At 35.4% G+C, this 25896-nt stretch overlaps 1 protein-coding gene across 1 annotated transcript in view; it reads right to left on the bottom strand.

The window, feature by feature from the left end:
* HMCN1 (hemicentin 1) overlaps positions 1-25896 on the bottom strand; it is a 519661-nt gene that overhangs the window by 217379 nt on the left and 276386 nt on the right. The window contains exons 30-36 of the mRNA XM_065885936.1: positions 24426-24580; positions 15110-15388; positions 14313-14594; positions 13483-13591; positions 12237-12406; positions 10908-11062; positions 7072-7195 (exon numbers count right to left, since the gene is read on the bottom strand). Of these exons, the coding sequence (XP_065742008.1) occupies positions 7072-7195; positions 10908-11062; positions 12237-12406; positions 13483-13591; positions 14313-14594; positions 15110-15388; positions 24426-24580 (1274 nt within the window). The remainder of the gene's footprint in view (positions 1-7071; positions 7196-10907; positions 11063-12236; positions 12407-13482; positions 13592-14312; positions 14595-15109; positions 15389-24425; positions 24581-25896) is intronic.

The raw sequence follows: 25896 nt of genomic DNA, 5'->3' as shown, positions 1-25896 counted from the left end.
ATTTTTTCTCCTCTCGGAATTGAAATAGCATAAAGCAATTATAAATATGTATTGATAGGCACATGATGAGTAAAGGTGTAACTTTTAAAGGAGGGGAAAGGGAAGGGACCTATACAGTAGCAAAGTTTTTTATGCTATTGAAATTAAATTAGTATTTATCCAAATTATAACATTATTAATTAAGATGCTAATTGTAATACTCAGGGCAACCACTAAAAATGAACTCAAAAATATAGTAAAAAAAGAAAATATTTAACACAAAAAGGTAGTAATGGAGGAACATAAAAACAAAAATGACATAATACATATAAAAACATATAAATGGTAGACATAAATCCTGTCATATCAGTAATTACATTAAATGTAAATGTATTAAACACTCTAAGCAAAAGGCAGAAGAGACTAGCAGAATGGATTTAAGAAGCAATACAACAATAAAAACACGACCTGACTATATGTTGTCTACAAGTGACAAACTTTAAATTCAAAGACACAAATAGGTTGAAAGTAAAAGGATGGAAAAGATATACCATGCAAACAGTAACCAAATAAGAATGGAGACTCTATACCAATATCAAACAAAGTAGATTTTGAAAGAAAAACTGTCACTAGCAACAAAGTAGGACATTTTAAAATGATACAAAGTATCAATTTATCAAAAAACATATGAGAAAACAACAGAGTCTCATATATTCACAAAACAACAGAGTTTCAAGATACATGGAACTAAACTATGCAGAATCAAAGGGAGAAAGACAATTCAACAATAAAGCCTGGAGACATCAATATTCCACTTGCAATAATGAATAGAACAATTAGACAAAAATCAACAAGAAAACAGAAAACAGTATGAAGTTTCCTCAGAAAATTAAAAATAGAACTACCATATGATCCAGCAATCCCATTTCTGGTTATATATCTGAAGGAAGTAAAATCAGTATCTCAAAGACATATCTGCACTCCTATGTTCATTGTAGCATTATTCACCATAGTTAAGACATGGAAACAACCTAAATGTCCGTAGACAGATGAAAGGATAATGAAGATATTATCTTTCTTCCTCTCTCTCTCTCCCCCTCTCATGTGTGTGTGTGTGTATTAGATGTATTATCATACAACATATACATATGATGTATGTTGTATATATACATATATATAGTGTGTATACACACACACACACACACACACACACACACACACACACACATAATGGAATATTTTTCGGCCATGAGAAAGTAGGAAATTCTGCCGCTTGAAGGAACCTGAGAGAATCTATAGGACATTTTGCTAAGTGAAATAAGCCAGACGGAGAAAGACAAATACTATATGATCTCTTATACGTGGAATTTAAAAAGAGTTGAACTCATAGAAACTGGTGGAATGGTGATTACCAGGGGCTGCGGGGTGGGGGAAATGGGGAGTTGCTGGTCAAAGGACACAAGCCTTCATTTATTAGATGAATAAGTTCTGGGAATCTAAAGTACAGCTTGGTGACTATTCTATTACTAATACTGTATTGCTAAGAGAGGAGATATTAAGTGTTCTCACTACACACTCACAAAGATGGTAACTATGTGAAGTGATGGATGTGTTAATTAACCTGATTGTAGTAATCATTTCACAAAGTATACATGTATCAAATCATCACATTGTATACTTTAAACATATACAGTTTTGTTTATCAATTATATCTCAATAAAGCTGGGAGACAAAAAGGAATAAAAAAGACAGAGTGGTACTGGCATAAGGATACACACTTAGGCAATGGAATAGAATTGAGATTAGAGAAACATACCCTTACATCTACAGTCAAATGATTTTCAAAAAGACTGCCAAGCCATTCAATGGGGAAAGATTAGTCTTTTCTATAAATGGTGCTGGTTCATTTTTAGGTTAAAAAGTAAATACAAATATAAATGCTATTATTCCCTTCTAGCATTAAAGAGATGGTCTTGGAAATCTGATTTAGGTGAATGCTGTTCTAGAAGAATAATTAGTAAGGTAATAATATCTTATGTTAAGAGTAAGAAGATGTCTGCATACTCCAAGCAGAAGATTGAATTCCATTCAACGTAACTAGTTTTTTCCTTTCTTCTAAAAGTTCTAGGCGTGTATCATGCCAAAACCAAAATACCTTCTTCTGGACGTACTGTGGGTCTAAATTTTGCCTATTATTTTAATCATTCAGAGTCATACATTCATTTTTTCAAACTCTGGTTAAATTTGAATTAATACACAACTGATCTAAAAGTGATTTGGGTGAGATAATACACCTTAACCACCAAAATTATAATATAGTAAATAATAAATTCATCTATACCAAGAAAATAGTATAGTAGCGCCCAGAACTGAAGTTATCCTTTAAAAAAGAAAAAAAATTCCCTTATAATATTCTCAAGTCTCCTTTAAGCCACAAGTGAGTTATTAAGCAAAACACAGAAATGATATAGAAACCTTTTTTTAAGTGGGTGTTAGCAGATGTTAGCCAAGCAAATACTTTAAGATAATAAAATTAAATTAAGGGTTCTCTACTAATGTTTTAACCAGACAGCTAATACAGACTCAAGATGGTTCCCGGCCAACAGTAAAGACAGCAGGACTTTAGACATATTTGTTAAGATGTTGGTACAGTGAGAAGTGCCAGAAGCCAAATATGTGTTTGGCTGAAACAGTCATTAAGCTACTACTTACAGATGATGACTAGAAACCAGACACCAGGCTAAATTTTTCATGTCTAGTCTTGCATTTATTCCTCAGAACAACTTCCCTGATTATGGTATTATCTTCATCCTTCCCATTTTACAGATGAGAAAACGGGGCTTTTAAAAAGTTAACATCTAAGCCCACTGTCCTCCAGATATTACTTGAGGGTATAGGAGCCTAAATTCAGAGCTTTTAAGCACAATATTCTACTTCTGGGCACTTCACTTGGTTGCTTTTAGCTAGGAAATAATTAAGTGCAGATGAAATGAATGCTTGAGCCATTAGACCCCAAATAATCATTTGTTTGTGGAAACATCTGTCTCACTTGGCAAATATCTGAGGTTTAAATATAATTTCATAGTTCGGTCTAGAGAATTAGAACTTCCAGAATTATGAAACTTTGATCATCAAAAGGACCACCTACTGAGAGCCTCAGCCTTTTATAATTGACAGAACTCCGCCTGGAAAACACAGGGGATCATGAGACTATTCCCCTTCTCATGATCATGACTTCATCTTCTAGTCCAGGAGACCATGCACCCTTACTCCACCTTTTGGAAACACTTTTTTCCATGTTTGAGAAGAATGGAAGCTTCTACAATCTTTTTTATAGGAAAGCAAAATACTAAACAATCTGAAAGCTGAGTTTCTTTGATTAAATAAATTGATAAATGAACTAAGTTAAATAGGAGTTGCTTCCCTATAGATTTTTCAATGTCCCTCAATATATAGCACCAGAATTAGATACAACACTTTGGAAGCATTCAGAGGGCAAGAATATAAGAGGGCTACTATAAGCTTCTGTTACTGACTTCTAAGGTTGATTAGCTTTATTATGAAATTGAATTATCAAATCTACAGTAATTGGAGAGAGCCATTAATACCTCAAGTATTTCAATGTGTGGTATCTTTAAGCCATTCTATCTCTATTCTTATGCAATTTTTCACGTCAGGTTAACTTGTCATTTTAACCTCTGAGGTCTTTTTGAAATCTATCAACCCTTAGAAATTCCTACACCTTTTTTAACAACTCCAGTTCTCACCGAAATTATTAATACAAGTATTGAAGAGGACAGAATCAAGTTTGGAGCCATTTTCATCCAACGTGACACTGCCGTAATGAGTGCCAAGATGATACACCAACTTTCTGTTCAGATTCCTATCACATGCTCTTAGCCACCTACTTCCTCCAAGTTGACCATTATCTGTATTAGATTAGAAATTCACTTCATCATTTATTCTCCCTTCAGGTTGATGAAATGGTATCCAGACAAGTCAAGATTGTATTAGATTAAACATTTGCAGCTACTAATATATCTTACCTCTACCCTATTGGTGATTTGTATGCAGAAGATTGTTTTATATTCTCCATCTAATTTGGTAGTTTTTTTTGGGGGGGGGCATAGTTGCTTTACAATGTTGTGTTAGTTTCTGCTGTACAGCAAAGCAACTCAGTTATATGTATACACATATCCCCTCTTTTTTGGACCCATAAACAAGGTGAAAAGACAACCCTCAGAATGGGAGAAAATATTTGCAAATGAAGCAACTGACAAGGGATTAATCTCCAAAATGTACAAACAGCTCATGCAACTCAATTTCAAAAAAACAAACAACCCAATCAAAAAATGGGTGGAAGACCTAAATAGACATTTCTCCAAGGAAGACATACAGATGGCCAAGAGGCACACGAAAAGATGCTCAACATCACTAATTATTAGAGAAATGCACATCAAAACTACAATGAGGTATCACCTCACACCGATCAGAATGGCCATCATCAAAAAATCTACAAACAGGGCTTCCCTGGTGGCGCAGCGGTTGAGAGTCCACCTGCCGATACAGGGGACACGGGTTCGTGCCCTGGTCTGGGAAGATCCCACATGCCGCAGAGCGGCTGGGCCTGTGAGCCATGGCCACTAAGCATGCGCGTTCGGAGCCTGTGCTCCGCAACGGGAGAGGCCACAACAGTGAGAGGCCCGTGTACCACAAAAAAAAAAAAAAAAAAAAAAAAAATCTACAAACAGTAAATGCTGGAGAGGGTGTGGAGAAAAGGGAACCTTCCTACACTGTTGGTGGGAATGTAAATTGATACAGCCACTATGGAGAACAGTATGGAGGTTCCTTAAAATACTAAAAATAGAACTACCATATGGCCCAGCAATCCCACTACTGGGCGTATACCCTGAGAAAACCATAATTTGGTAGTTTTTAATAAATCCTTACAATGACTAACCTTCTATTTCTCTTTCTTTTCACATTAACTCAGACATCTTCTAGCCTGCATCCCCTGTCTCTGATGATTTTCCATGTCAGTATGTACACTAATTGCATCTCCTGCTAAAATACATTGTGTTACCATATTCAGACAGCATATTTATAGACTTGTGTTTTCTTAGGTAGTGAATCTGTTTATTCTTTTCTGTTGTTGCTAGGTAGTTGATGGGATACTTGATTTCTTCTATGGATTCTAGTTTTCAGTCATTCCTGACTACACTGGCAAGTCTCTAGGCCAGTCTTTACAGTCTGAGCCAACGTACCTCCACGTAATGGCACAGACTACTTGCATCAGAGATGCTGTTTCAGGAGATGTGGGAATGGGCCCAGGAAGCTGTACTTTTAACAAGCAATACCTATGATTTTTATGAACGCAAGTTGGAGAGCCGCAAACACTGAAGTGTGGTTCTTCCCAGTTCTGGAGACATATATTCTGTTCTTCATTACAGAGTCTTCATTTAAGTAATTTAAACCAGTCTAGAGAACAAAACCAAATCTTTCTTTTTGATAACTCCTGAAAGAGTAAAAGTGGGAAATATTTTACATCTAATACCTCTAAACCTCAAAAGCACTCTGCAAGTCAGATACTCAGAGAGGTTAAATCGTTTGCTCAAGGTTACACAGATCATGTTTAGCATAGAATTTAAACTAAAGTCGGCATGACTCCAGTGCCTGAGATGACTACAACACATCATGCTATCCCACTCAACTATTTCCTTTAGCCAACAATGGAGATCAGATAAGGATTGAAACTGTTGGAAGGGAGGGAACAAATAGCCTGTATAAGGAGGAGAGAAGGAGACTCAGAGCAGAAAAATGGGGAAGGAGAACAAGCCCACCCCCAGCACACTCTTAGATGGAAGTGGAGGTCTGAGTATATGCTGGAGACAGCTGCCAAAGAACACTAGAAAGATATACAAGGCCCTATGAGGAACAAGGTAAATTCAAGGCAACTTAAGGGAGAGCAGGGTCAGCCTGTCCCCCAACCCTCAATTATAGTGAGACCATTCCAAGATGGTTACACTCAGATATTGGTCTTTAGGTTAATTATTCAATGAAAAAATAAAGGTCCTCTTAAGGAACATGGTTTGTGTGTATGACATCCATAAGTTAGGTGTTCATACTGGAAGAACTGGGGAAAGAAAAGGCTGGTTTATTGGAAACGTTTAGAGAACTGATGATATAAATCTTTTAACTGGGTGACTTAAATAAAAGAAAATATGTAAAGAAACAGATTAGAATTCAACGTTCAAACTAAATTTTTTCATTCACTTACTATTTACTCTTTCATTTGTTAAATATTTATTGACTGCCTGCTATATACCTGGAATTAAACTAAGTGCTGGAGTGTTCTTCTAGGTTAAGATTGCTCAGAAAATGTAGAGTAAATATATGAATGAATGGATGGACGGAATGAATGAATGAATAAAAGTTTAACAAGCAATCACGTGAATTAGAGAAAATGAACAACATGTACAATGAGAGCTTGGCTAGCTCTCTGCAAATATCCTTGGCTGAGTTAGGAAAGCTCAAGTCTACAATTCTTGGCCCTTTCTGATGAGCCTCTAGAGATGTGAAGTCTTACACTCAAGGTCAGGTAATCTTTCATGTTTACCTGTGAAGCTGCAGTATTCATGAAGTGTTCCACAGCCAACCAGACTTTTTATTAAAGCACATGAGAGAAGATCCTGAGTCAAGAATAGCTTCTACTCACAAAATCCATCTTAGAGGCAAGCAGGATAATCACAGACAATGCGAAGGAAAAACCCTGCAACTTCTGGATTTTTTTTTTTTTTCAACAGACGTTATCTGTACAAAGTTATCAGTTGACAGAATTCAAATAATTAAAACACAGGGTGGTGCATTTATTTACTTATGAGCTCCAGCACTTCCTATTTGACAACCTGAAACCTGAAGACCTTGATATGAGCAATTATAATGAAAATAATGTAAAAAAAAAACTATATACTTTTTTTATACAGATTAAAATAAACACTTGCTTCTTCTATACTACAATTCAATAAAAATGGGCCCACTATGTTTTTAAAAAGCCACAGAAATACTCTTGTTAAGACGTGAAGATGCCATTACCATGCACATGCAGTTGAATGTGCTGTTGTGTTTCTCCAGCTGCATTGGTAGCCACACATGTGTATCTGCCAGCATCTTCCATGAGGGCTTTGGCAATTTGTAGAACTCGACCAGAAGACTGTATCTAATTGGGATCAGAAAGTATGGCAATATTTTGTACTTTATACTTGGACTTGAAAACATCTGCTGAATAGACAAACTCATTTAAATTTATAATATCTAGTTATATTTTTATGCCAGTATCTTAATTATCTTTTGATAGATTAGAGCCAGATCACTTCATCATGCACAAGAAAATAGACTATTTTGATTGAAAAGCTTTTCTTAGTCATTGGAAAACACAAAACAGTGTTACCTAAGGCAAGCCTGCTGGTACAGTCATAAAACTCCACTGAATAAAGGACTTTAGCACTGCAGCTATGAGGTATGTGATGAAAATTTAAGCTATTTGAAAAAAACATGGTCACATTTATGTAACACTTCATAAATAGTTTTAAAACAATCTTTTTTGATTAAATGGTCATGGGGGCCAGAAAAACAATAAAAATTATAAAATATGAGTAATGGAAATGCAGATAAATTTCCTTGACTGGTTTTCCTTATTTCCCTCTTAAACACATTACAGCTAGCCTCTACCATTTTGGAACTGGTGATTCAGTGGTTATTTTTTGAAAATGATTATTCAGAGGTTACCAGTTAACTTCTAATCACAGCATGCAGCCGCCTAGGCAATGAGCTCATACTCTCCTTCACCATCTACAGCATTTGTCGTTGTTGACTTCCTGCTCCTTCAGTCACTCTGCCCTCTGGGAGCTGAAGGTACAGCATTCCCTCAGTTCTCATTCTCTGACTTTCTTAGATTACTTTATGGAATCTGCTACCTCTTCCTGTCCCATAAACAGGAAACTTAGCTTTCTGATAGTTTTCATCCAAACCCATGGCTGTGATGAAGAATCCCATGCAGACTCCTAAATTTACAGCATTGGCCTCAACTTCTCTCCTGAGCTTCCAGCTATCTGCTGGACAGGTTAGCACATGAAATTGAACAATACAAAACAAAGCTGTTTTCCTGTATTTCTAAACCAAATTCTCACTGCGTGTTTCCAATCCTGTTTAATGGCACCAGTCATCTGGGTTTCAGAGCCCACTTTGACTCTCTTAGCAATTATACCACTCTGTGTTTCTCAGACCCCCTGTCTCCATTCTCACAGCCACTGTGGGATTATAATGGCTCCTTAATTTATATGCCAGTGTCTCCAACCTCCCGCACTGTTAATCTGCCTTGCATACCGTTGCCAGAATAATTTATCTAAAATGCAAATTTGATCTTTTACCAGTCCCCCTTCAAAGCTCATTCATGGCTCCCCACTTTGCCCAGAATGAAATCCGAACTCAGCAAAGCCTTCCAGGCTTACCGCATTCTGACCCCGTAAGAGCTTCTCTCCATACACTCCCACATAAACTCCCACGTAACTTATTCTTCATCCATACTGTACTGAACACGCTAAGTAGCACATTCATATACTTACACTTATTCATATCCTTATATTCACTTCTAGACTTTTGCATACGGCCTTTAAGCGCAGTAATTTCTTAAGATTCTGAACTAGATCATTTTTTTTCTATTTCTTCTTACTCTTTATTCTGCCCTTGGATTAACTCATCTACGTCCATGCATTTCACATATGATCTGTGTGTCAATATCCCCAGCCAGAACTATCTTTTGAGCTCCAAGACCATATATTCAATGGTCTACCTGGCAACTCCACTAGTTTATTTCAAGGTCAACTCAACACCCAGAAGTCTAAAACTCAAATCACAGTTATTCCCCCTCAAACTTATCTTCCTCCAAAGTCTCCTTTCTCACTGGATGGCATCACTATTTATGTACTTGTGTAGATCAGCTTCCTACTAATTTTTCTTGATATTCTCCACTCCCTCGTCTTTCATCAACAATCTATAATCAAGCCCTAATGATTTAACCAATAAGTAACTCTCAAATATAGCCATGTATCCTCATCTCTATGGCCAGCATGTGAGTCCAAATTTCTATCTTTTCTCTCTTAGACAAATGCAAATAAGTTCAATTGATTTCCACGTATCTACTCTTGACTCCTACAATTCATTCTCCAAACGGGCCTAGGTAACTACTGAAAATATAAGCCTGATCATGTCACTCTTCTCTTAAAACTGTTCAAAAATTTCACACTGTGAAATTCGCAAAGTGAAAATAAAATCATTAACACTACTTAAATGCCTCCTACCTGTCCTCTGGTCTCCTCTAATACCATTTCTCCCTTGCTTTTGGTTCCCTAATCCAATGGCTTGCTTTCACATTCTCAAGAGGTGTCATGCTCCCCTTTACTTTAAGTCGTTTGCCCATGCACATCTTCTCTGAAAGATTCTACTCACCTCTCTTCTATTAATTTGCCCACTTAACTCCATATGTTCTTCAGATCTCCGCTTAAAGACTTTCTCCATAAATTACCCTCCCTCACGCTGTTGGAGGAGGTCACTGAGAGGATGTGACCGCAGGGATGACCCGTGAGCTGGACTCAGGCATTTGGAGGCTCCTCATTCTCTCCCCATTTTTGGAATGTGCATTCCATCTTCTTTCCCAGTGCTAGAAACCGCCCAAGGACGCAGCCTTGAGATAGTAGTGTTATGTTGAGACCATCTGGACAGGATATATGACTGAACCCAGTTAAGATCTCTATATAAACTTTTAAGATTTGGTGGGCACGTGAGGAGATCTACTCATCTTGCAGTCATCCGAGACAAGCCTAGTAAGTAAGTTCCCTTGCTTATTAAACCTGCCCCCTACCAATCTGGGGTGCTGTGCCTCTTTCTTAGATCTCTCTCTGCTCTCTCTGAATAGGGGGCCGATTTCAGATGACACCCGGGAAGCTCCAGGGGTTGCAAACCAACACACGCTCAAAGGCTTTCCTCATAATCTGTTCTTATACCTCTCTATACTGTCTCCTAAAATTACTCATCACAGTTTGCAATTATACTTTTGTACGATTGTATGATAAATATCTGTCTCCCAGGTAAACAGCTGTTTACCTGCTCTGTGTTAGAAGGCTACATATTAAATCTTTTGTTAGCGCAAATATGTGAGATTAGTTCCATTGAATTTGCAATAAGAATGATAAATGAACAGATATCCATCACTTCTGCCGGGAGAAGAACTTGGCACATCCCTTGTTACTGAAACCTACCTCAAGCAAAGCTCAAACCCACGTTAGTCAATTAACTTGATCTTAGTAGCAAAATCCATTAATTATTTTAATTGTATCATGTAGATTACTCAGGTTTGCAATCTACCTATTAATTCAACAAATATGTACTGAGATATAGTTATATGCCTGGGACTATACTCAATATGAAAGATACACAAGTGAACTTATTCATAGAGACTGAGTCTCTGCCATCATGATGTTTATAAACTAAACTATGTTTTTCAAGAAACCATTTCACTTAGGTTTATGTATCAATAAAATTCTACCTTAATCCTGGTCAATGGTGAATATACTGAGGATACTCTGACTTACTTAGTTCTGATGAACTATTCATCCATAAGATACTAGTTTTTAAATAATAAAAATACCAACCACTATGTTAAAATTAACATCATTGTTATTAGTCTTTAATTAATTCCATTTTTCAAATCAAAATATTAAGTTAAATTCTGAAAAATCCTAAGGAAAACACATATTGTTTTAGTACATTTCCTGCAAAATCTATCCAACAGGAAAATCTATAATTAAGAAAGGAGAATATGATAGCTCCATATATAGCTTTCTCATCTTGGGCAAAATAATATTCATACTTACTTTGAGGTTTCCTTGGGCAGTGTTGACAGGTTGGCCATCTTTTAGCCATGTAATGGATGGCTTTGGAATGCCATTGGCTATGCACTGCAAGGTGATGGGCTTATACCTTACTACAGCTCTCTCAGAAAGCCCTGAGGATTTGATTGCTGGAGGAACTAGATTTAAGAAAAAGAGAGGAGAAGAAAGGAAAGAAGGAAGAAAAAAGGAAGTGAGGGAGGGAGCAAAAACTATAATCAGTGGGATCAAACACTTAAAAGTCTGTATCCAAGAACTTGAAACTTCAAAGTTTAGAAAAGGGCAGAGGCCTATTTTAACAAACAGAATAATTTCATTCCATGCATTTCACTTATAACTTTTAGCAATTTTAGAGATTACTTATTTCTTAACTATGGGTCTCTAATTCTCCAGAGAATAAGTGAAGTGTATTTACAGCAACTGCAATCCACATGTATGTTTGGTTTACAACCTCTTGGTGTGTTTTCCCAATCTACTATGACCTGCCCTTTCTCTAGAACTGCCTCATTAAATTGGGGTGGGTTTCCAGTACCCATATTTATACCACATGACTCTGTCCCCAGCAAGGCTGATTAAATCCAGGATAGTAACTTGATTTAAGCTGGGCCTGCCAGATTCCCTCCCTCAAGAATTGGAATTGAGACTGAGAAACAGCATTAGCTGTATTCCATCAAAATGCAGGAAAAAACCAGTCCGCCTGGGAATAATGAAGTTGATGTTCATAGAAACCTCTACTTGTGGCTTCCAAACACTCTCCAGTTTCTCATTCCAGTCCCTCCCTTCCCAAGGTCTGCTGGCAAGTGAGATACCTAATACCCTGGCAGAGGGTTGCTTCTGTCATTAGACGAATGGTTCTAACCCTATTGTACCAGTTCCATGAGTGCACTTATGTGCCCTGGATCCTGCATAACACCCTCAGCCTCCATTTCTGGAAATGACTTTATTCACACTCCCTCCTGTTTTGGCTGAACCTTTGAACACTCGTATCCCCCCTTTATTTGAAATTTGCTGCCTGCCTCTTCTATCTTCTTTGATCTCATTGCTCAGACCCTCACATTCTATGCAGAATATACCTCTTACCATTTAAATCCTGTCTCAGTTCATTCACATGATACCTCTTGGTTAAATCTTCTGTGTTAGTAAAGTGCCTTAAAATTTTCCAATATCTAATTCAAATTTGATCCAAATTCTCTCTCAAATTAGCACTACTCTCCACAACTCAAGATTTATCCAGATTACTGAGCTAAGTTCTGAATTAGATACTGAAACAATGCATAAATGAATTTTCAGTGAAATGCTCCTTCTTCAGCATACCATGAACAGTCACTTCAAATTCCTTCTTGTGGTCCCCAGCAGTGTTTGTTGCTACACACCGATAAAGACCTGTGTCTGACACTTGAGCCTGGGCAATAACCAGTTTGTGTCCATTGAGTAAGATCTTGAATCCATCCCTTTCATCAATTAGCTGGCCATCCTTCAGCCACCTACAGAAATAAGGCAAAAAGAAGTCTGAAGACATATTTTAAATAACTATGTTCCTAACTATATCTTAAATAACTATGTTTCTAAAGCAATCTATCTATCTCAGAGGAACTACATTTATTCATATATTTGATGTATATACTTACATATGTGTATGTATATGTATATATATGTATATATGATGCATTTATATATGTATTCTCAATTATGTACTTGCCTAATTTCCCATCTGCTCACTCTAATAAAATAAACTGTAAATAGGGAAAAGAAAAAGGAAACCTAGTTTAACAAAGAAGCTGGCATATTATTGGAACCCAAGAACTATGTGTACAATTCTTCATTCTTCTATTAATGCTGGGCTACAGAAAGAGGCAAATGCCCCTACATATCACTCACTTCAAATGTTTAAATAATATTAACCAACAAAACACACATAATCTTAAAACATCTGTAAAATAAAATCCTAAAATCATACAGCATTATAATTTTTAATTTATTATGAATTATCACTTTCCGTTTAGTTTTATAATCATGTGTGAACATATTTTAGCCCCAAAGTTAGCTGAGTATCTGTTCCTTTGCATATCCCATAGCACTTTGGAAATGAAAGATAAGTGTTGAAGAAATACTTTGTGAATACTTTGTGAATGAAGGAATGAGAAAAAAGTATTGGTAATCCATGGTAAAGTATTGGTATTGGTAATTACCAAAGTATTGGTAATTCATGTTAACTTCCACTATTCCTTAATATGTCTGGCATACTGTTTTAAATTCTGTTGTTCATTTAACGTTTCAGTGCTTCAGGAAGATCTGACAGATACTGCTTAATAGTCTGTCTCTATGAACTGAAAATGTAATTTTTAAGAGCATATAACGAAGTCTTCTAATTGAGATTTATGGGCCCTGTGAGTATCAGATAAAAGTTGCCTTGAATATAGAGTACATCTTTTAAAAGAGGGATACAATTAGTATAATTTTATAAATCACTTTTGAATGACACAGAACCTCTTTCAAGATAGCTCTAAAACACTCAAATAAAGAAGTGGGAGATATTTAGAAGACATACCAAAACCCTTACATGATAGTTGGTGGAGGAGAGCCTGTCACTTGACAATCTAGCTCCAGTAAGTTATTAACCATCACAATGAAGTAAGACATTTCATCTCCTCCTTCTATAGCTGGTGGCACTAGAAAACAGCAAGGATGTAACATACAAAGAAATGTTTACAAGAAAAAATATAGCATCACTTTAAGCAATACTAAGTTGCACTTAGAAGGCTGATAAGTATCACAGTCATTTGGTACATGAAGGAGACTTCAGAAATGTATTGTAAAATACCTTTTACAATACACATTTGCCACGATCAATAAATATACTTTCGACACACTGTGAATTTTTCTCAGTTAATCTAGCACTATGGGGCTGATGATGCCATCAAAACATAAAGTTGATTCATATTTTATGTTGCTTATTTTCATAAGAATAAGATAAGGGAACCTCAAAAATTGGGCCTGCATTGAAAGCCTTCAACTTATAAAGAAATAGAGATGTAAGGTTACAAGATGACTTTCCAAGTGCCACAGACTAAGTTTCCTATTGTTTAACACAGTGCTCATGACAAGAGACCATGCTGTCACTCACTAGAGTCAGATACTGTCACAAATGTAAAAAGGCACCTACCTACTTACAAAGTGTACCTATCAGGGCAAGTGGAAGATTTATGTGGGTTTTTAGATCTTGGGACTCTGGTGATCAATTCACCACTCAGTAATGTGTAGTCCAGAGTTGAAAAGATCACTAAACCTTCTCTAAGATTTTTTTATTATTCCATGAACACAAAAGCATTTAATAAACTAGTCAGGTTTTGCTATGAATATGAGAATACAGGTGGCAGCATCCTCATTTACCTAGGACGTCAACTTCGTATTTGATTTCCTTTTCTCCTGCCACACTGGTAGCCACACATATATACTGTCCCCTGTCGACTTCTAAGGCACCCATGATTTCTAGTTTCTTCCCACCAGCTTCTATGCGGATGTTGTTACTCGCTTTCACAGGTACACCGTCTTTCAACCAGGTGAGAACCGGAGGAGGGTTGCCAGCAGCTTTACATTCCAGTGTCAACGAATGAGCAATAACCACTTGCTTATTGAGAGGCGCAGCCAAGTCACCTTCAATCATTGGAGGAACTACGTAGAAAAGAGTAATATTTCAGGCAATTCTTTAAAATCCTCATGAAATAAAGGGGATTCTTTTCATTTTTAACTCACGTAGTTTGACTACAGAAACTACCTATATGTCCATCTCCCCCTAAGCTACTGAGGAAAGAATTTCTTGGTTCAGCTTATCTGCAATTAGTCTAAATATTGTCGGATACTCTATACTGTGTCTGGCTTAAAAAGGACAAATTGGAGAGAATGAGCTTAGTCCTAAGAACTACTTTACCTTCTCCGTAAAAATCACATGGTCTAGATTCCCTAGTGCCATAGGGAGATGGTTGACTAAATGAATGGGCCACTTCTTGCTAACCTTAGCTTTTTAAAATATTTTTCCAAATCATGAGACAAATTCTTCTAATTCCAATGTATGCATATCGAAGACAACCCAACCCAACAGGGATTTATTAGTGAACAAATTGCATGTTGCTGTATTAGAAAGCATAGGCAGAAAAGTACATAATTAAAACATATATTTTTTTCCTTACCATAGACATCCACATGGAATGATTTTTCAGCAGTCCCAGCAACATTGGTTACTTGACACTTATATGTTGCTGAATCAGAGACCTGTGCTCGAGGGATATGAAGAAATTGTCCTTTATCAATATAAAGTGCTTGTGAGCTGGATATGATTGGTTGGCCGTCTTTATACCAAGTAATAACAGGAATTGGAAGTCCCCGTGTTTCACATTCCAGTTTAATTATGCTGTTGATCAGTGCTGATATTTCTGTGGTGACATTCCCTCCTTTAATACTAGGTGGAACTACAGAGGATTTCAGAACAGAAACAAGTCTTCTAAGTTTTAGCGTCTGCATCAAAGTCTCAAACGCTATAGATATTTAAATAATGCATTAAAGTAAATATGAATTAAAGACAATTAGGAAGTCTGTGATTTACCTATTGATAATTAGTTGCCTGTTTTGTCAAAACAATCTTCATCACTGTCCTTTTGGGTTTCAGATTTCAGTAAAAGCAGAAAGTCAGTTTTCATTTCAGGGGTTCATTTAAGCCCAATAGATCATATTACAGTAACTAAGAAAGTCGTGTTTAACAAACAAAGCAAAACAAAATAAATCCCACTTAAAGTAAATACAATAAGTTTGAAATGAGGCCAAGGGAGCAAAAATGTCAGATGAGGTACAACTGCATGCCCTTTCCCCAGGAAATACAAAAGGCCTAAGTGCTTTCAGATCCAGCTACTGGTAATAGCTGTGGAGTCTTTAACTTTTGCTTCTTCTTACTTTTTTTTTTTTTTAATTTGGAACCGCCACAGAGAGTTCATTCACTCAATTATACTCATCTAATTGGCTACATGTGTATCTTTCATAATTCAGTAACCACATGTCTGGCCTCTCACACCACATGAGGACTCTGCTGCTGGAAAAACACCACCACTGACTCAAGCTCTGCTACATGCTCTGAACACGATCATTCCAGGATTGTGCTATCACTGCAATAACTTAAAATAAATTAAATGGCATGTGCCTGAATTTGAGTGCTTTAATTTTTTAAAATAAACTTTTATTTTAGAAGAGAATGTTTTTCTTATGTTTGGACTAGGGTTATGGGTTTTGGAAGCACGATCACGGAGTACCACTCTCATCAGTCATATCAAGGGTACACGCTATCAACACAGCTTATCACTGATTATGTTGACCTTGACCACCTGGTTGAGGTAGATTTTGCTAGGTTCCTCCACTGTAAAGTTACTCTCTTTTGCCCTTTTGAAAAGAATCACTCTTCCCAGCCCATATATATGAGGGGGAGAGCTATTCTACTTCCTCGAGAAGGGAATACCTACATAATTTATCATCTGGAATTCTTCTGTATGAGAGATTAGTCTCTCTTCCCCAATTTATTTCTTTATATCAATATGCACTCATGGAGATTCATTTTATACTTTGGGTATAATCCAATACTACATTATTTATTTTATTGTTCAAATTGTTCCAGTTATGGCCTTTGGGAGCTATTCCAACCGGCCCTATGTCCCTTTGACATACTCACATCATATTATTTTAGTATTTTCTTATTTTCTGGCCCTACTACATGCTCCAGGCTCATCTTTATACTCTCTGCCCCAGCCTTAGAATTAACTATTTCTCCTAGAAGCTCTGGTTCTTTTTAGTGGAAAAGAATATTAGAAAACAGTATCTAGATCTGAGTGGAATTCATTAATGTTTTCTGATAATTGTTCTTAGAACTAGTTCATAGTGACAAACATTGATATACATAATTTTTTCCTCACACATAAATGAAGGCAAGATCTACTATACAGGCATACTTCCTTTTACTGTGCTGTGCCGACACTGTATTTTTCACAAACTGAAGGTCTGTGGCAGGTCTGCACTGAGCAAGTCTACTGGCACTATTTTCCAACAGCATTGGCTCACCTCCCGTCTTTGTCACATTTTGGTATTTCTATCAATATTTCAAACTTTTTCATTATTATTATATTTGCTGTGGAGATCTATGATCAGAGATTTTATTTTATTTTTTTTAGTGATCATGATGGATTCTTTAATAAAAATATCACATCTTTTTTTTTAACATCTTTATTAGAGTATAATTGCTGTACAATAGTGTGTTAGTTTCTGCTTTATAACAAAGTAAATCAGCTATACATATACATATATCCCCCTATCTCTTCCCTCTTATGTCTCCCTCCCTCCCACCCTCCCTATCCCACCCCTCTAGGTGGTCACAAAGCACCGAGTTGATCTCCCTGTGCTATGCAGCTGCTTCCCATTAGCTATTTTACATTTGATAGTGTACATATGTCCATGCCACTCTCTCACTTTGTCTCATCTTACCCTTCCCCCTGCCTGTGTCCTCAAGTCCATTCTCTGGGAGGTCTGCGTCTTTATTCCCATCTTGCCCCTAGGTTCTTCATCACCTTTTTTTTTTTTTTAGATTCCATATATATGTGTTAGCATACAGTATTTGTCTTTCTCTTTCTGACTTACTTCACTCTGTATGACAGACTCTAGGTCCATCCACCTCACTGCAAATAACTCAATTTTGTTTATTTTTATGGCTGAGTAATATTCCATTGTATATATGTGCCACATCCTATGTATCCATTCATCTGTTGATGGGCACTTAGGTTGCTTCCATGTCCTGGCTATTGTAAATAGAGCTGCAATGAACATTGTGGTACATGACTCTTTTTGAATTATGGTTTTCTCAGGCTATATGCCCAGTAGTGGGATTGCTGGGTCATATGGTAGTTCTATTTTTAGTATTTTAAGGAACCTCCATACTGTTCTCCATAGTGGCTGTATCAATTTACATTCCCACCAACAATGCAAGAGGGTTCCCTTTTCTCCACACCCTCTCCAGCATTTATTGTTTGTAGATTTTTTGATGATGGCCATTCTGACTGGTGTGAGATGATATCTCATTGTAGTTTTGATCTGCATTTCTCTAATGATTAATGATGTTGAGCATTCTTTCATGTGTTTGTTGGCAATCTGTATATCTGATCAGAGATTTTAATGTTACTACTATGACTTGCTAAAGGCTCAGATGATGGTTAGTATTTTTTAGCAATAAAGTATTTTTAAATTAAGGTGTGTACTTTTTTTAGACATAATGCTTTTGTACATTTAATAGGCTATAGTATAGTGTAAACATAACTTTTATTTGCACTGGGAAACCAAAAAAAATTTGTGTGACTCGCTTTATTGCAATATTTGCTTTATTGTGGTGGTCTGGAACAGAACCTGCAATATCTCAGAGGTATGCCTGTATTGTGAGGTAAATTTGATGGTGGAATAATTTTTCTATAAGGTGGTTTACTATATAAATCAGGGCAGCCAATTATGGCCCACAGGCCAGGCATCAAGATGCTGAACTAAGCACAGTTTTTGCATTTTTAAATGACTGGAAAAAATCAAAATAATGATAATATTTTGTGACATGTAAAAATTATATGAAATTCAAACTTCAGCACCTATTAAGTTTTATTGGAATATGGTCATGCTCATTTGTTTATGTACTGTCTATGGCTACTTTCACTTCTACAATGGCAGAGTTAAACTGTTGCAATAAATACCAAATGTGGTGTTCTCACTGCTTCTCACTGTCGCTCAGCTCACCATACATTTCAGTGACACAATTATAAGCCAACAGCATTTCAAGTACCATAAATATCACCATACCGTGATATTTCACTTTACTTTTATTACCAGTGCATACTCCCCATGTCAAAACACACAAAAGAAAGAAAAGTAAGCTTTAAAACGTGACATTTTTAAAGCACAGAACAGTGTGGATTATTTTGTTATTAGGTTCAATGGCAAAGCACTGAGTTTATTTTTGAATAATACTATAGCTGTTTTGAAAAAATACAGTGTACACTAACTCTATTAGCCTAAGCACTCATCACAATATATCCCATTCAAAGAAAAACAACCGATAAATTAATATAAAATGGAATGTCTCATTAGGCAGAATTTCTTCACAAAGATAAAAAGTCAAAATGAGGCCTACCATCTAAGTTTCTGAGTGGCTCATTTGTTAGCCAAGGAAGGAGAGCCATTTACCAACAGTGATTTAATTAAATCAAGAATGACTGCATTAGCAAACAATTATGCCTAAACTAATCAATTTGTTTAAGATGATCAGCCTTTCCATAAGAAAAACTGCTTGAAGAGTTGAGAAAACTGACAATATCAATAGTCTTTTTTTTTTTTAAAGGCAACTTTTCTGAACAGTATTCTTGGCTCTTGACAAATTGACAGATGTTATTACTGATACTGCTTAGCTGTCTTTTATTTGAGGAGTCAATGCCATGGTGAAGAAACTGAAGAATTAGTCTCTAAGAATAGTCTGCATGGAACAACTACAGACAAAAATATTTTCAAAGAAGTTGAAAAAGCACTAATTTATTACAACCTGAAGTGGAATCTGCTAAGATGTGCTACAACTGATAGTGATAAAAATACGTGTGGGGCAGAAAAAGGTTTAGAGAAATTTACAAATTTTACATTTTGAATTTATTAAAATGTAAACTTCTAAAAGTCTATCGTTATTCCTTGTACTATTCATCAGCACTTGTGTAAAATATTCATGTGTTATTGAATGGGGTCCATGGGGTATTTTACTTGCTCTTATGGACTTAAATATCATCAGTTCCATGAATTTTTGTCTGAAGTAGAAGGTGAATATAATGACTTGTTCTACCTTATAGCAGCTTAATGTCTTAATGGTGGTAAAGTTACATTTTAACTTTTGGAGCTTAGGACTGAGACTGAATTTTTTCTGAATGAGAATTGTCCTCAAACACTACTATTGAGTACTGAATGATTTTGGAATTTAGTTTTGCCATAAACTTGACAATGTTTCTTAATAAATTCAACCTAAACTTACCAGATAAAACCAGCACTTGAATGCAAAATCTATACTGTTAGTACTCATTCTTTTGTTTTAATCACAAGTAATGTCAAGCTCCACTAACACATTTTCCATGCTGTCAAACAAAACTCAGATCTTGATTCCCCTACAAATTTGCAGTGAATATATTTTCTGAGCTCAACTTTCAGTTTCAACAATGTTTGTCAAACCTTGATGCAAATGCAAATGAAATTTCCACATTTTAAGTTCTTTTATCTCTGAAAACAAGGGCCTTCCATCTAACCTTCAATTGGAATTGATTAATTGGGAGTAGAATGGCAGGCCAAAAGTCAAATATCAAGAGAATATAACAGAATTCTGCAAATGCCTTTCAAGTAATGAATATGATCAATTAAGATCTTATGTTTGTGAAATGATATTAGTATTTGACAGTATCTACAGTATCTGCATGAAAAGACATTTTCAAAAATGAAATACATAAAATCTCATTACATACCAGTATTAACAGATGAACATCTGCATTTAATTTTGGTGACAGGAATCATTAACTTTGAACTCTAATTAAGTAAAATGTTATCCCTCCAAAAGAAATCCATTCTCATTAGTAGACTTGTATTACAACAAATTTTACAATTTTTAAAATTACAAGAAAAATAGAATATCATGAATAAACAATTGGTAGACATTCCTTTCTATTTTGTTATGTAAGTACCTACATAATGTCCTTGATTTTGCCTCACAGTCTGCAAAGCCTAAAATATTTACCAACTTGCCCTTTATAAAAAAGGTATGTCAAGTCCTGCTATAGATAATTAATTAATTTCAATTCAAGCCACCATTTTGAAATCTTAAGAAAGAACATTTTACTCAGACTTTAAATTTTGATTTGAGCCTATTGATGGAATCTGGAAACGTACATCAAATTTTTAGCTGAAATTGTCTAAATAAACTGGCTAGCCTAATTAGTTGGATGATACATTAATGAAGTCAAGAACAGATGGGAACTCTACCTAATGCACTGTGGTAACCTAAATGGGAGGGAAGTCCAGAAGGGAGGGGATATCTGTAGATGTATGGCTGATTCATTTTGTTGTGCAGTGGTGGCTAACACAACATTGTAAAACAACCATACTCCAATAAAAACTAATAAAAATAAACAAATTAAATTAAAAAAATGAAGTCAAGAACATAGGTTCAAACAACGCCTTACCCTCCATGAATACTTTACAAAGGAATATCACTTGTATTGAAAAGAGTTCATTTTAAAGGTTTGTATTTATGAAATTGAGAAACAAATTACTCAAAGAACATTTCCAGCTGAAAGCAGAACAATAAACCATCTACTGTTTAAATCTGCCAGATAAATAGTTCTTCCTGTTTCAATTTAATTCATATATACTTTTATGAGACCTGTACTTCTGTTTGAGGAGGGGTGTTACAGGTAAATGTTATGAACCCACTGCACATTAAAATGTACCATGTATATACACTCAAAGACTTTTACACCATTTGGGGAAACTCTCAGACCTCTGAAACTTATGCACGGACTGCAGGTTAAAAATCTTTGCCTCAGAACTACTAGCTATGAATCTGCAGTCTCCCCATAGGTCATTAAAAGCTCTTTATTTCCTTTTTTTTCACATTCATTCCCCACCCCCCATTTCCCCTCCATCTCTTTTATTTTTCATCATATTTTGTCTCCATTTCTTCCCTAATTCAGGCACAATGTGCATTTCTGCCTTTCAGATGCATCGGACCCACCTGCTTTTTCCTCATGTTAGTATGTAAATAAAGAAAATGAATGAATAAACTGCATTATGAACCACATTCTCAACCTGAAATCTATATAAATATTTCTCACAGTTAGCCCAAGTATGGCATCTGTTTCATTTATTCTTAGGAATAAAAGCATTTTCACAAGTGAAATAAAATAAGCTTAAGATTACCCACTCAGAGGTGCAGACAAGCTTGCTAGAGAGGAAGTGGCATTATTTCCTGAATTACTGAATACTTAAAACTTCACAGTGTTACAGTGCCTTTCATCTCAGACAATCTAAGAAGGTTTAATCATTACAAAGCCCTCTCTTCTCGGTGCCTTAGGGCATCATACCAAATGAACAAGAAAATCTGAAATGAAAGAACTCAACTCCTATGGAAATAGGAGTCTTATTGAATCACCAAAATGTATTCATCACATTCTTTGGCAACAATACAACAATGTAGAGAAAACTATTCGACAGCTTAGGGGAAATATTGCACCTATTGTTTAAAAGGTTGGTTCTGGTAGGAGGCCAATGGTAGCAATAACACTTTTGTTTAACTTGGATGCCTGTACAGCTAATCTTTCAGTAACATGACTGTTTTTTGGAGTACATGTCTGTTCACGACTGATTTCTTCCACAGGCTTCTATTTGTAGAAAGAAATGATTTAAAAGCCTGCATTAAATAAAATTTCTTTGATTCAGGAAAGCTATTTGAACTTTATATAAAGACAACTAACATTAAAAAAGGGAAATTTGCAATTCAGTGAAGTTATATAGAAATCAAGCCAGATTCTACATATATTTCAAGTTGTAAGACAATACAATCACTAAGTAGATAATAATAAATGAATAATATTCATTGAACTTTTACTGTAAGCTGGGAAATATAAAGTATCTAGCAATTGATCCTCACAATAATATTATTAAGTAGGTACTATTATTGTCCCCATTTTATAGATGAGACCGAAGCTCAGAGGGGTCAGGCAATTTGTCCAAAGTTGCAAAGTTAGTAAGTGGCAGAAGCTGGGTCTGAACCCAAGTCCACTTACCTCAGAAGCCCAAGTTCCTTTTTTTTTTTTTTAATTTTTATTGGGGTACAGTTGATTTACAATGTTGTGTTAGTTTCAGGTGTACAGCAAAGTGAATCTGTTATACATATATCCACTCTTTCTGGTTTGTTTTTTTTTTTTAGATTCTTTTCCCATATAGGCCATTACAGAGTACTGAGTAGAGTTCCCTGTGCTATACAGCGGGGTCTCATTAGTTATCTATTTTATACATAGTAGCGTGTATGTGTCAGTCCCGGTCTCCCAATTTATCCTCCCACCACCTCCCCACCTAACCTCTGGTAACCCTAAGTTTGTTTTCTACATCCGTGACTCAAACCATCACCGTCCAACAGAATTATAATTAAGACCACATATATAATTTAAAATTTTCTAGTAGCCACATTAAAAAGTAGGAAAATAATACATTTTACTTAGTCCAATATATCTAAAATATCATCATTTCAGATGTAATCAATGTAAAATTATTACTTAGGTATCTTACATTATATTTCCATATTAAGTCTTTGATATCTGGTGTGCATTTTATACTTACAGCTTGTCTCAATTTGGACTAGCCACATTTCCAATGCTCAACAGTCATGTGTGGCTGGTGCCTACCATACTGAACAGTGTGTCACTAGACAATTCATTTACTGAGCAAGTATTTCTTGAGAGCTACTGTGTATCAGACATTAAAGTGGAGAACATGCAAAACAAGGCCCTGCTTTTATGAAGTGTAGCTTCCTTTGAGAGAAATAGCAAATAAGTAAATAAACCCATAAGTAAGCAACTACACTATCAGACAGTGATCCGTGCTATAAAGAAAACTAGGACAACATAATAGAGAGTGATGACGTGATTGGTTTGGTTTGGGAAGATCCTACAAGGAAGTGACATTCCTGAGGTATCTAAACTTTCCTTGAGTGTCAAACGCTATACAAAGCAGAAGACAGTGCAGGAAGTAGAGCCACAATAAGCATGACTGGCCTAATGAGTCCTATTCCTTTCTATCATGCAATTCTTTGTGCCTGCAACCTAATGTTCAAGTGCCTTCCTATGGCTCCTGGCATAAAAAATAAATGACTTTGGCAGTCACCTTCCTCAGGGGATATTGAGAATTTAATGAAATGAGGGCTACATACCTCTGATGGGGACTTAACTGAGAGAAAATAGCAGCACAGCCTAAAACATTTAAAATATTACCATGTGGTCTGAATAAAGGCCAAGATGCAATGAAAATAGAATAATTGAGTTGTTCTCATACCATCATCTTCATTCTATTTCATGCATCTCTACTCTTTTTAGAGCTTTTTAAAAACCCCTTTAGGGATACAGACATTTGATTTATGTTACACTAACAAATCAGGGCATAACTTGACCTTTTAAGTGAGGTCATATGAAAATCACTAGACCCCTTGAAGAAATCCATACTTAATGATAAAATACATTAAAATTGGATGCAATGTTCTAGCCTAAAACACATGAAAATAGGCTTTTTCTTTTAAAGTAAGTAGCATTCCAAATTACTTATATTGAATCAAAGAGCAGTTAACAGTAGAGCAAACCCTGATTTTTAATGTATAATGAGAACTGATCATAACAGTAAAAAGCATAAGAACGTCACACTTACTATAGATAGTCAGTTTTATATCCTTGGCTTGTTTGCCAGCTGCATTAGACACAGTACACTGGTAGCGTCCCTTGTCACTTCTTCGTGCATTCTTTAAATGTAAAATTTGTCCTTTGTCTAGAAGTTCAATATTAGAGTCTCCCAAAAATAAAGGCCTAGAAAAAGTAAAATTTTATTCCATGGGCCCATTTTTGTTATCCTAAATGTTTTCTCTTTTATTAACCATAAAAAAAATCATTAAATCATATGAATTTAAAAATATGAATCAAAGTTGAATTTTTTAGTATGAATCTAAAAAAATACAACGATATGATTAAGTACTTCTGTTCAGAAGAACAGAATTATTAAACCACTTTACTAATGAAAGTAGATAATTATCACTTTGAGACAAAACTTCACTTAAACTTAAATTAAATGAATAATATTAAATTATTAAATTGAACTTCATTTCAAACTTAAATTGTTGAATAATATTAATACAAAACTTTATTTCTTTCATTCATCTCCCCACTTTTTTTTTTTGGTTTACAAAGCCAAAATTTCTACTATCATTCAGAAAAGAAAAACTAAGTGTACAGGAGCTTCAAGTTAAGCAATATTATTTGTAAACTAATATTATAACACCTGGAAAAATATTTACAATAGAATGAATGGTTATTACTTACTAAAGACAATGATCATGTCAATTTTCCTAAAAAGTAGATATTGTAATAAATAAAAATGCTTTTATAATCATAAATACTGAAAGATATTTACCCCAAAGGCAGCTCATATATATTTGTCAAGGAAGTCTTCTTCTACTATACGGAGTCATTTACTAACTACTATAAAATGCTTACTTTATGTTTGGCAGCAGCTTTATTTAATACTTAAAACATCATGGTAATTAAAGTCTATGATATCTTAAGAGTCATGCCTTTAAAATCCATTGATCTTCTTTCAAGAAGACCCATAGCCAGTTTTTAAAAAGCTGCAGTGAACTAGCCCCATGATAAATAGATGCACTGCTATATTAATAAGCCACCAATCAGACTACAAGGTTAAATGGAAACACATTTAATTTTCTGTGGTAGCATCCCATACTATTCCTTGGTATGACTCTTAAGTTCTCTAAAGCTAAGAGAATAAAGTACCTTACTTTAATGCATTTTAACTGTTTAAAGAAGTGGAATACTTGATAATGCTACTCAAATTGAAGTAACTTTAAAACTTTCACTGATTGTTAGTTATGCAAGTAACACAAAAATTGAAACAAACAAAAAACCATTATAATAAGAAAAGGTCTCCTTGTATAACCCCTAATGTGAGTCTTTTCTCTAGACTTCTTACGATTGTCAGTTTAGTTTGTGTTCTTCCACGTGTTCTTTCTAAACATTTTTCACCCATAAATGTATTGCTAGAGGAATCTAAAGTTGTTATACATAAATGGTATTGTATTATTGTTCTACTTTTCACTTGACAATAGCTATGG

The sequence above is a fragment of the Phocoena phocoena genome, chromosome 1, assembly GCF_963924675.1.
Source record: "Phocoena phocoena chromosome 1, mPhoPho1.1, whole genome shotgun sequence".
NCBI classification, from domain to species: domain Eukaryota; kingdom Metazoa; phylum Chordata; class Mammalia; order Artiodactyla; family Phocoenidae; genus Phocoena; species Phocoena phocoena.
Note: the sequence above shows the minus strand (reverse complement) of the source record. Positions and strands in the feature narration are given on the sequence as shown.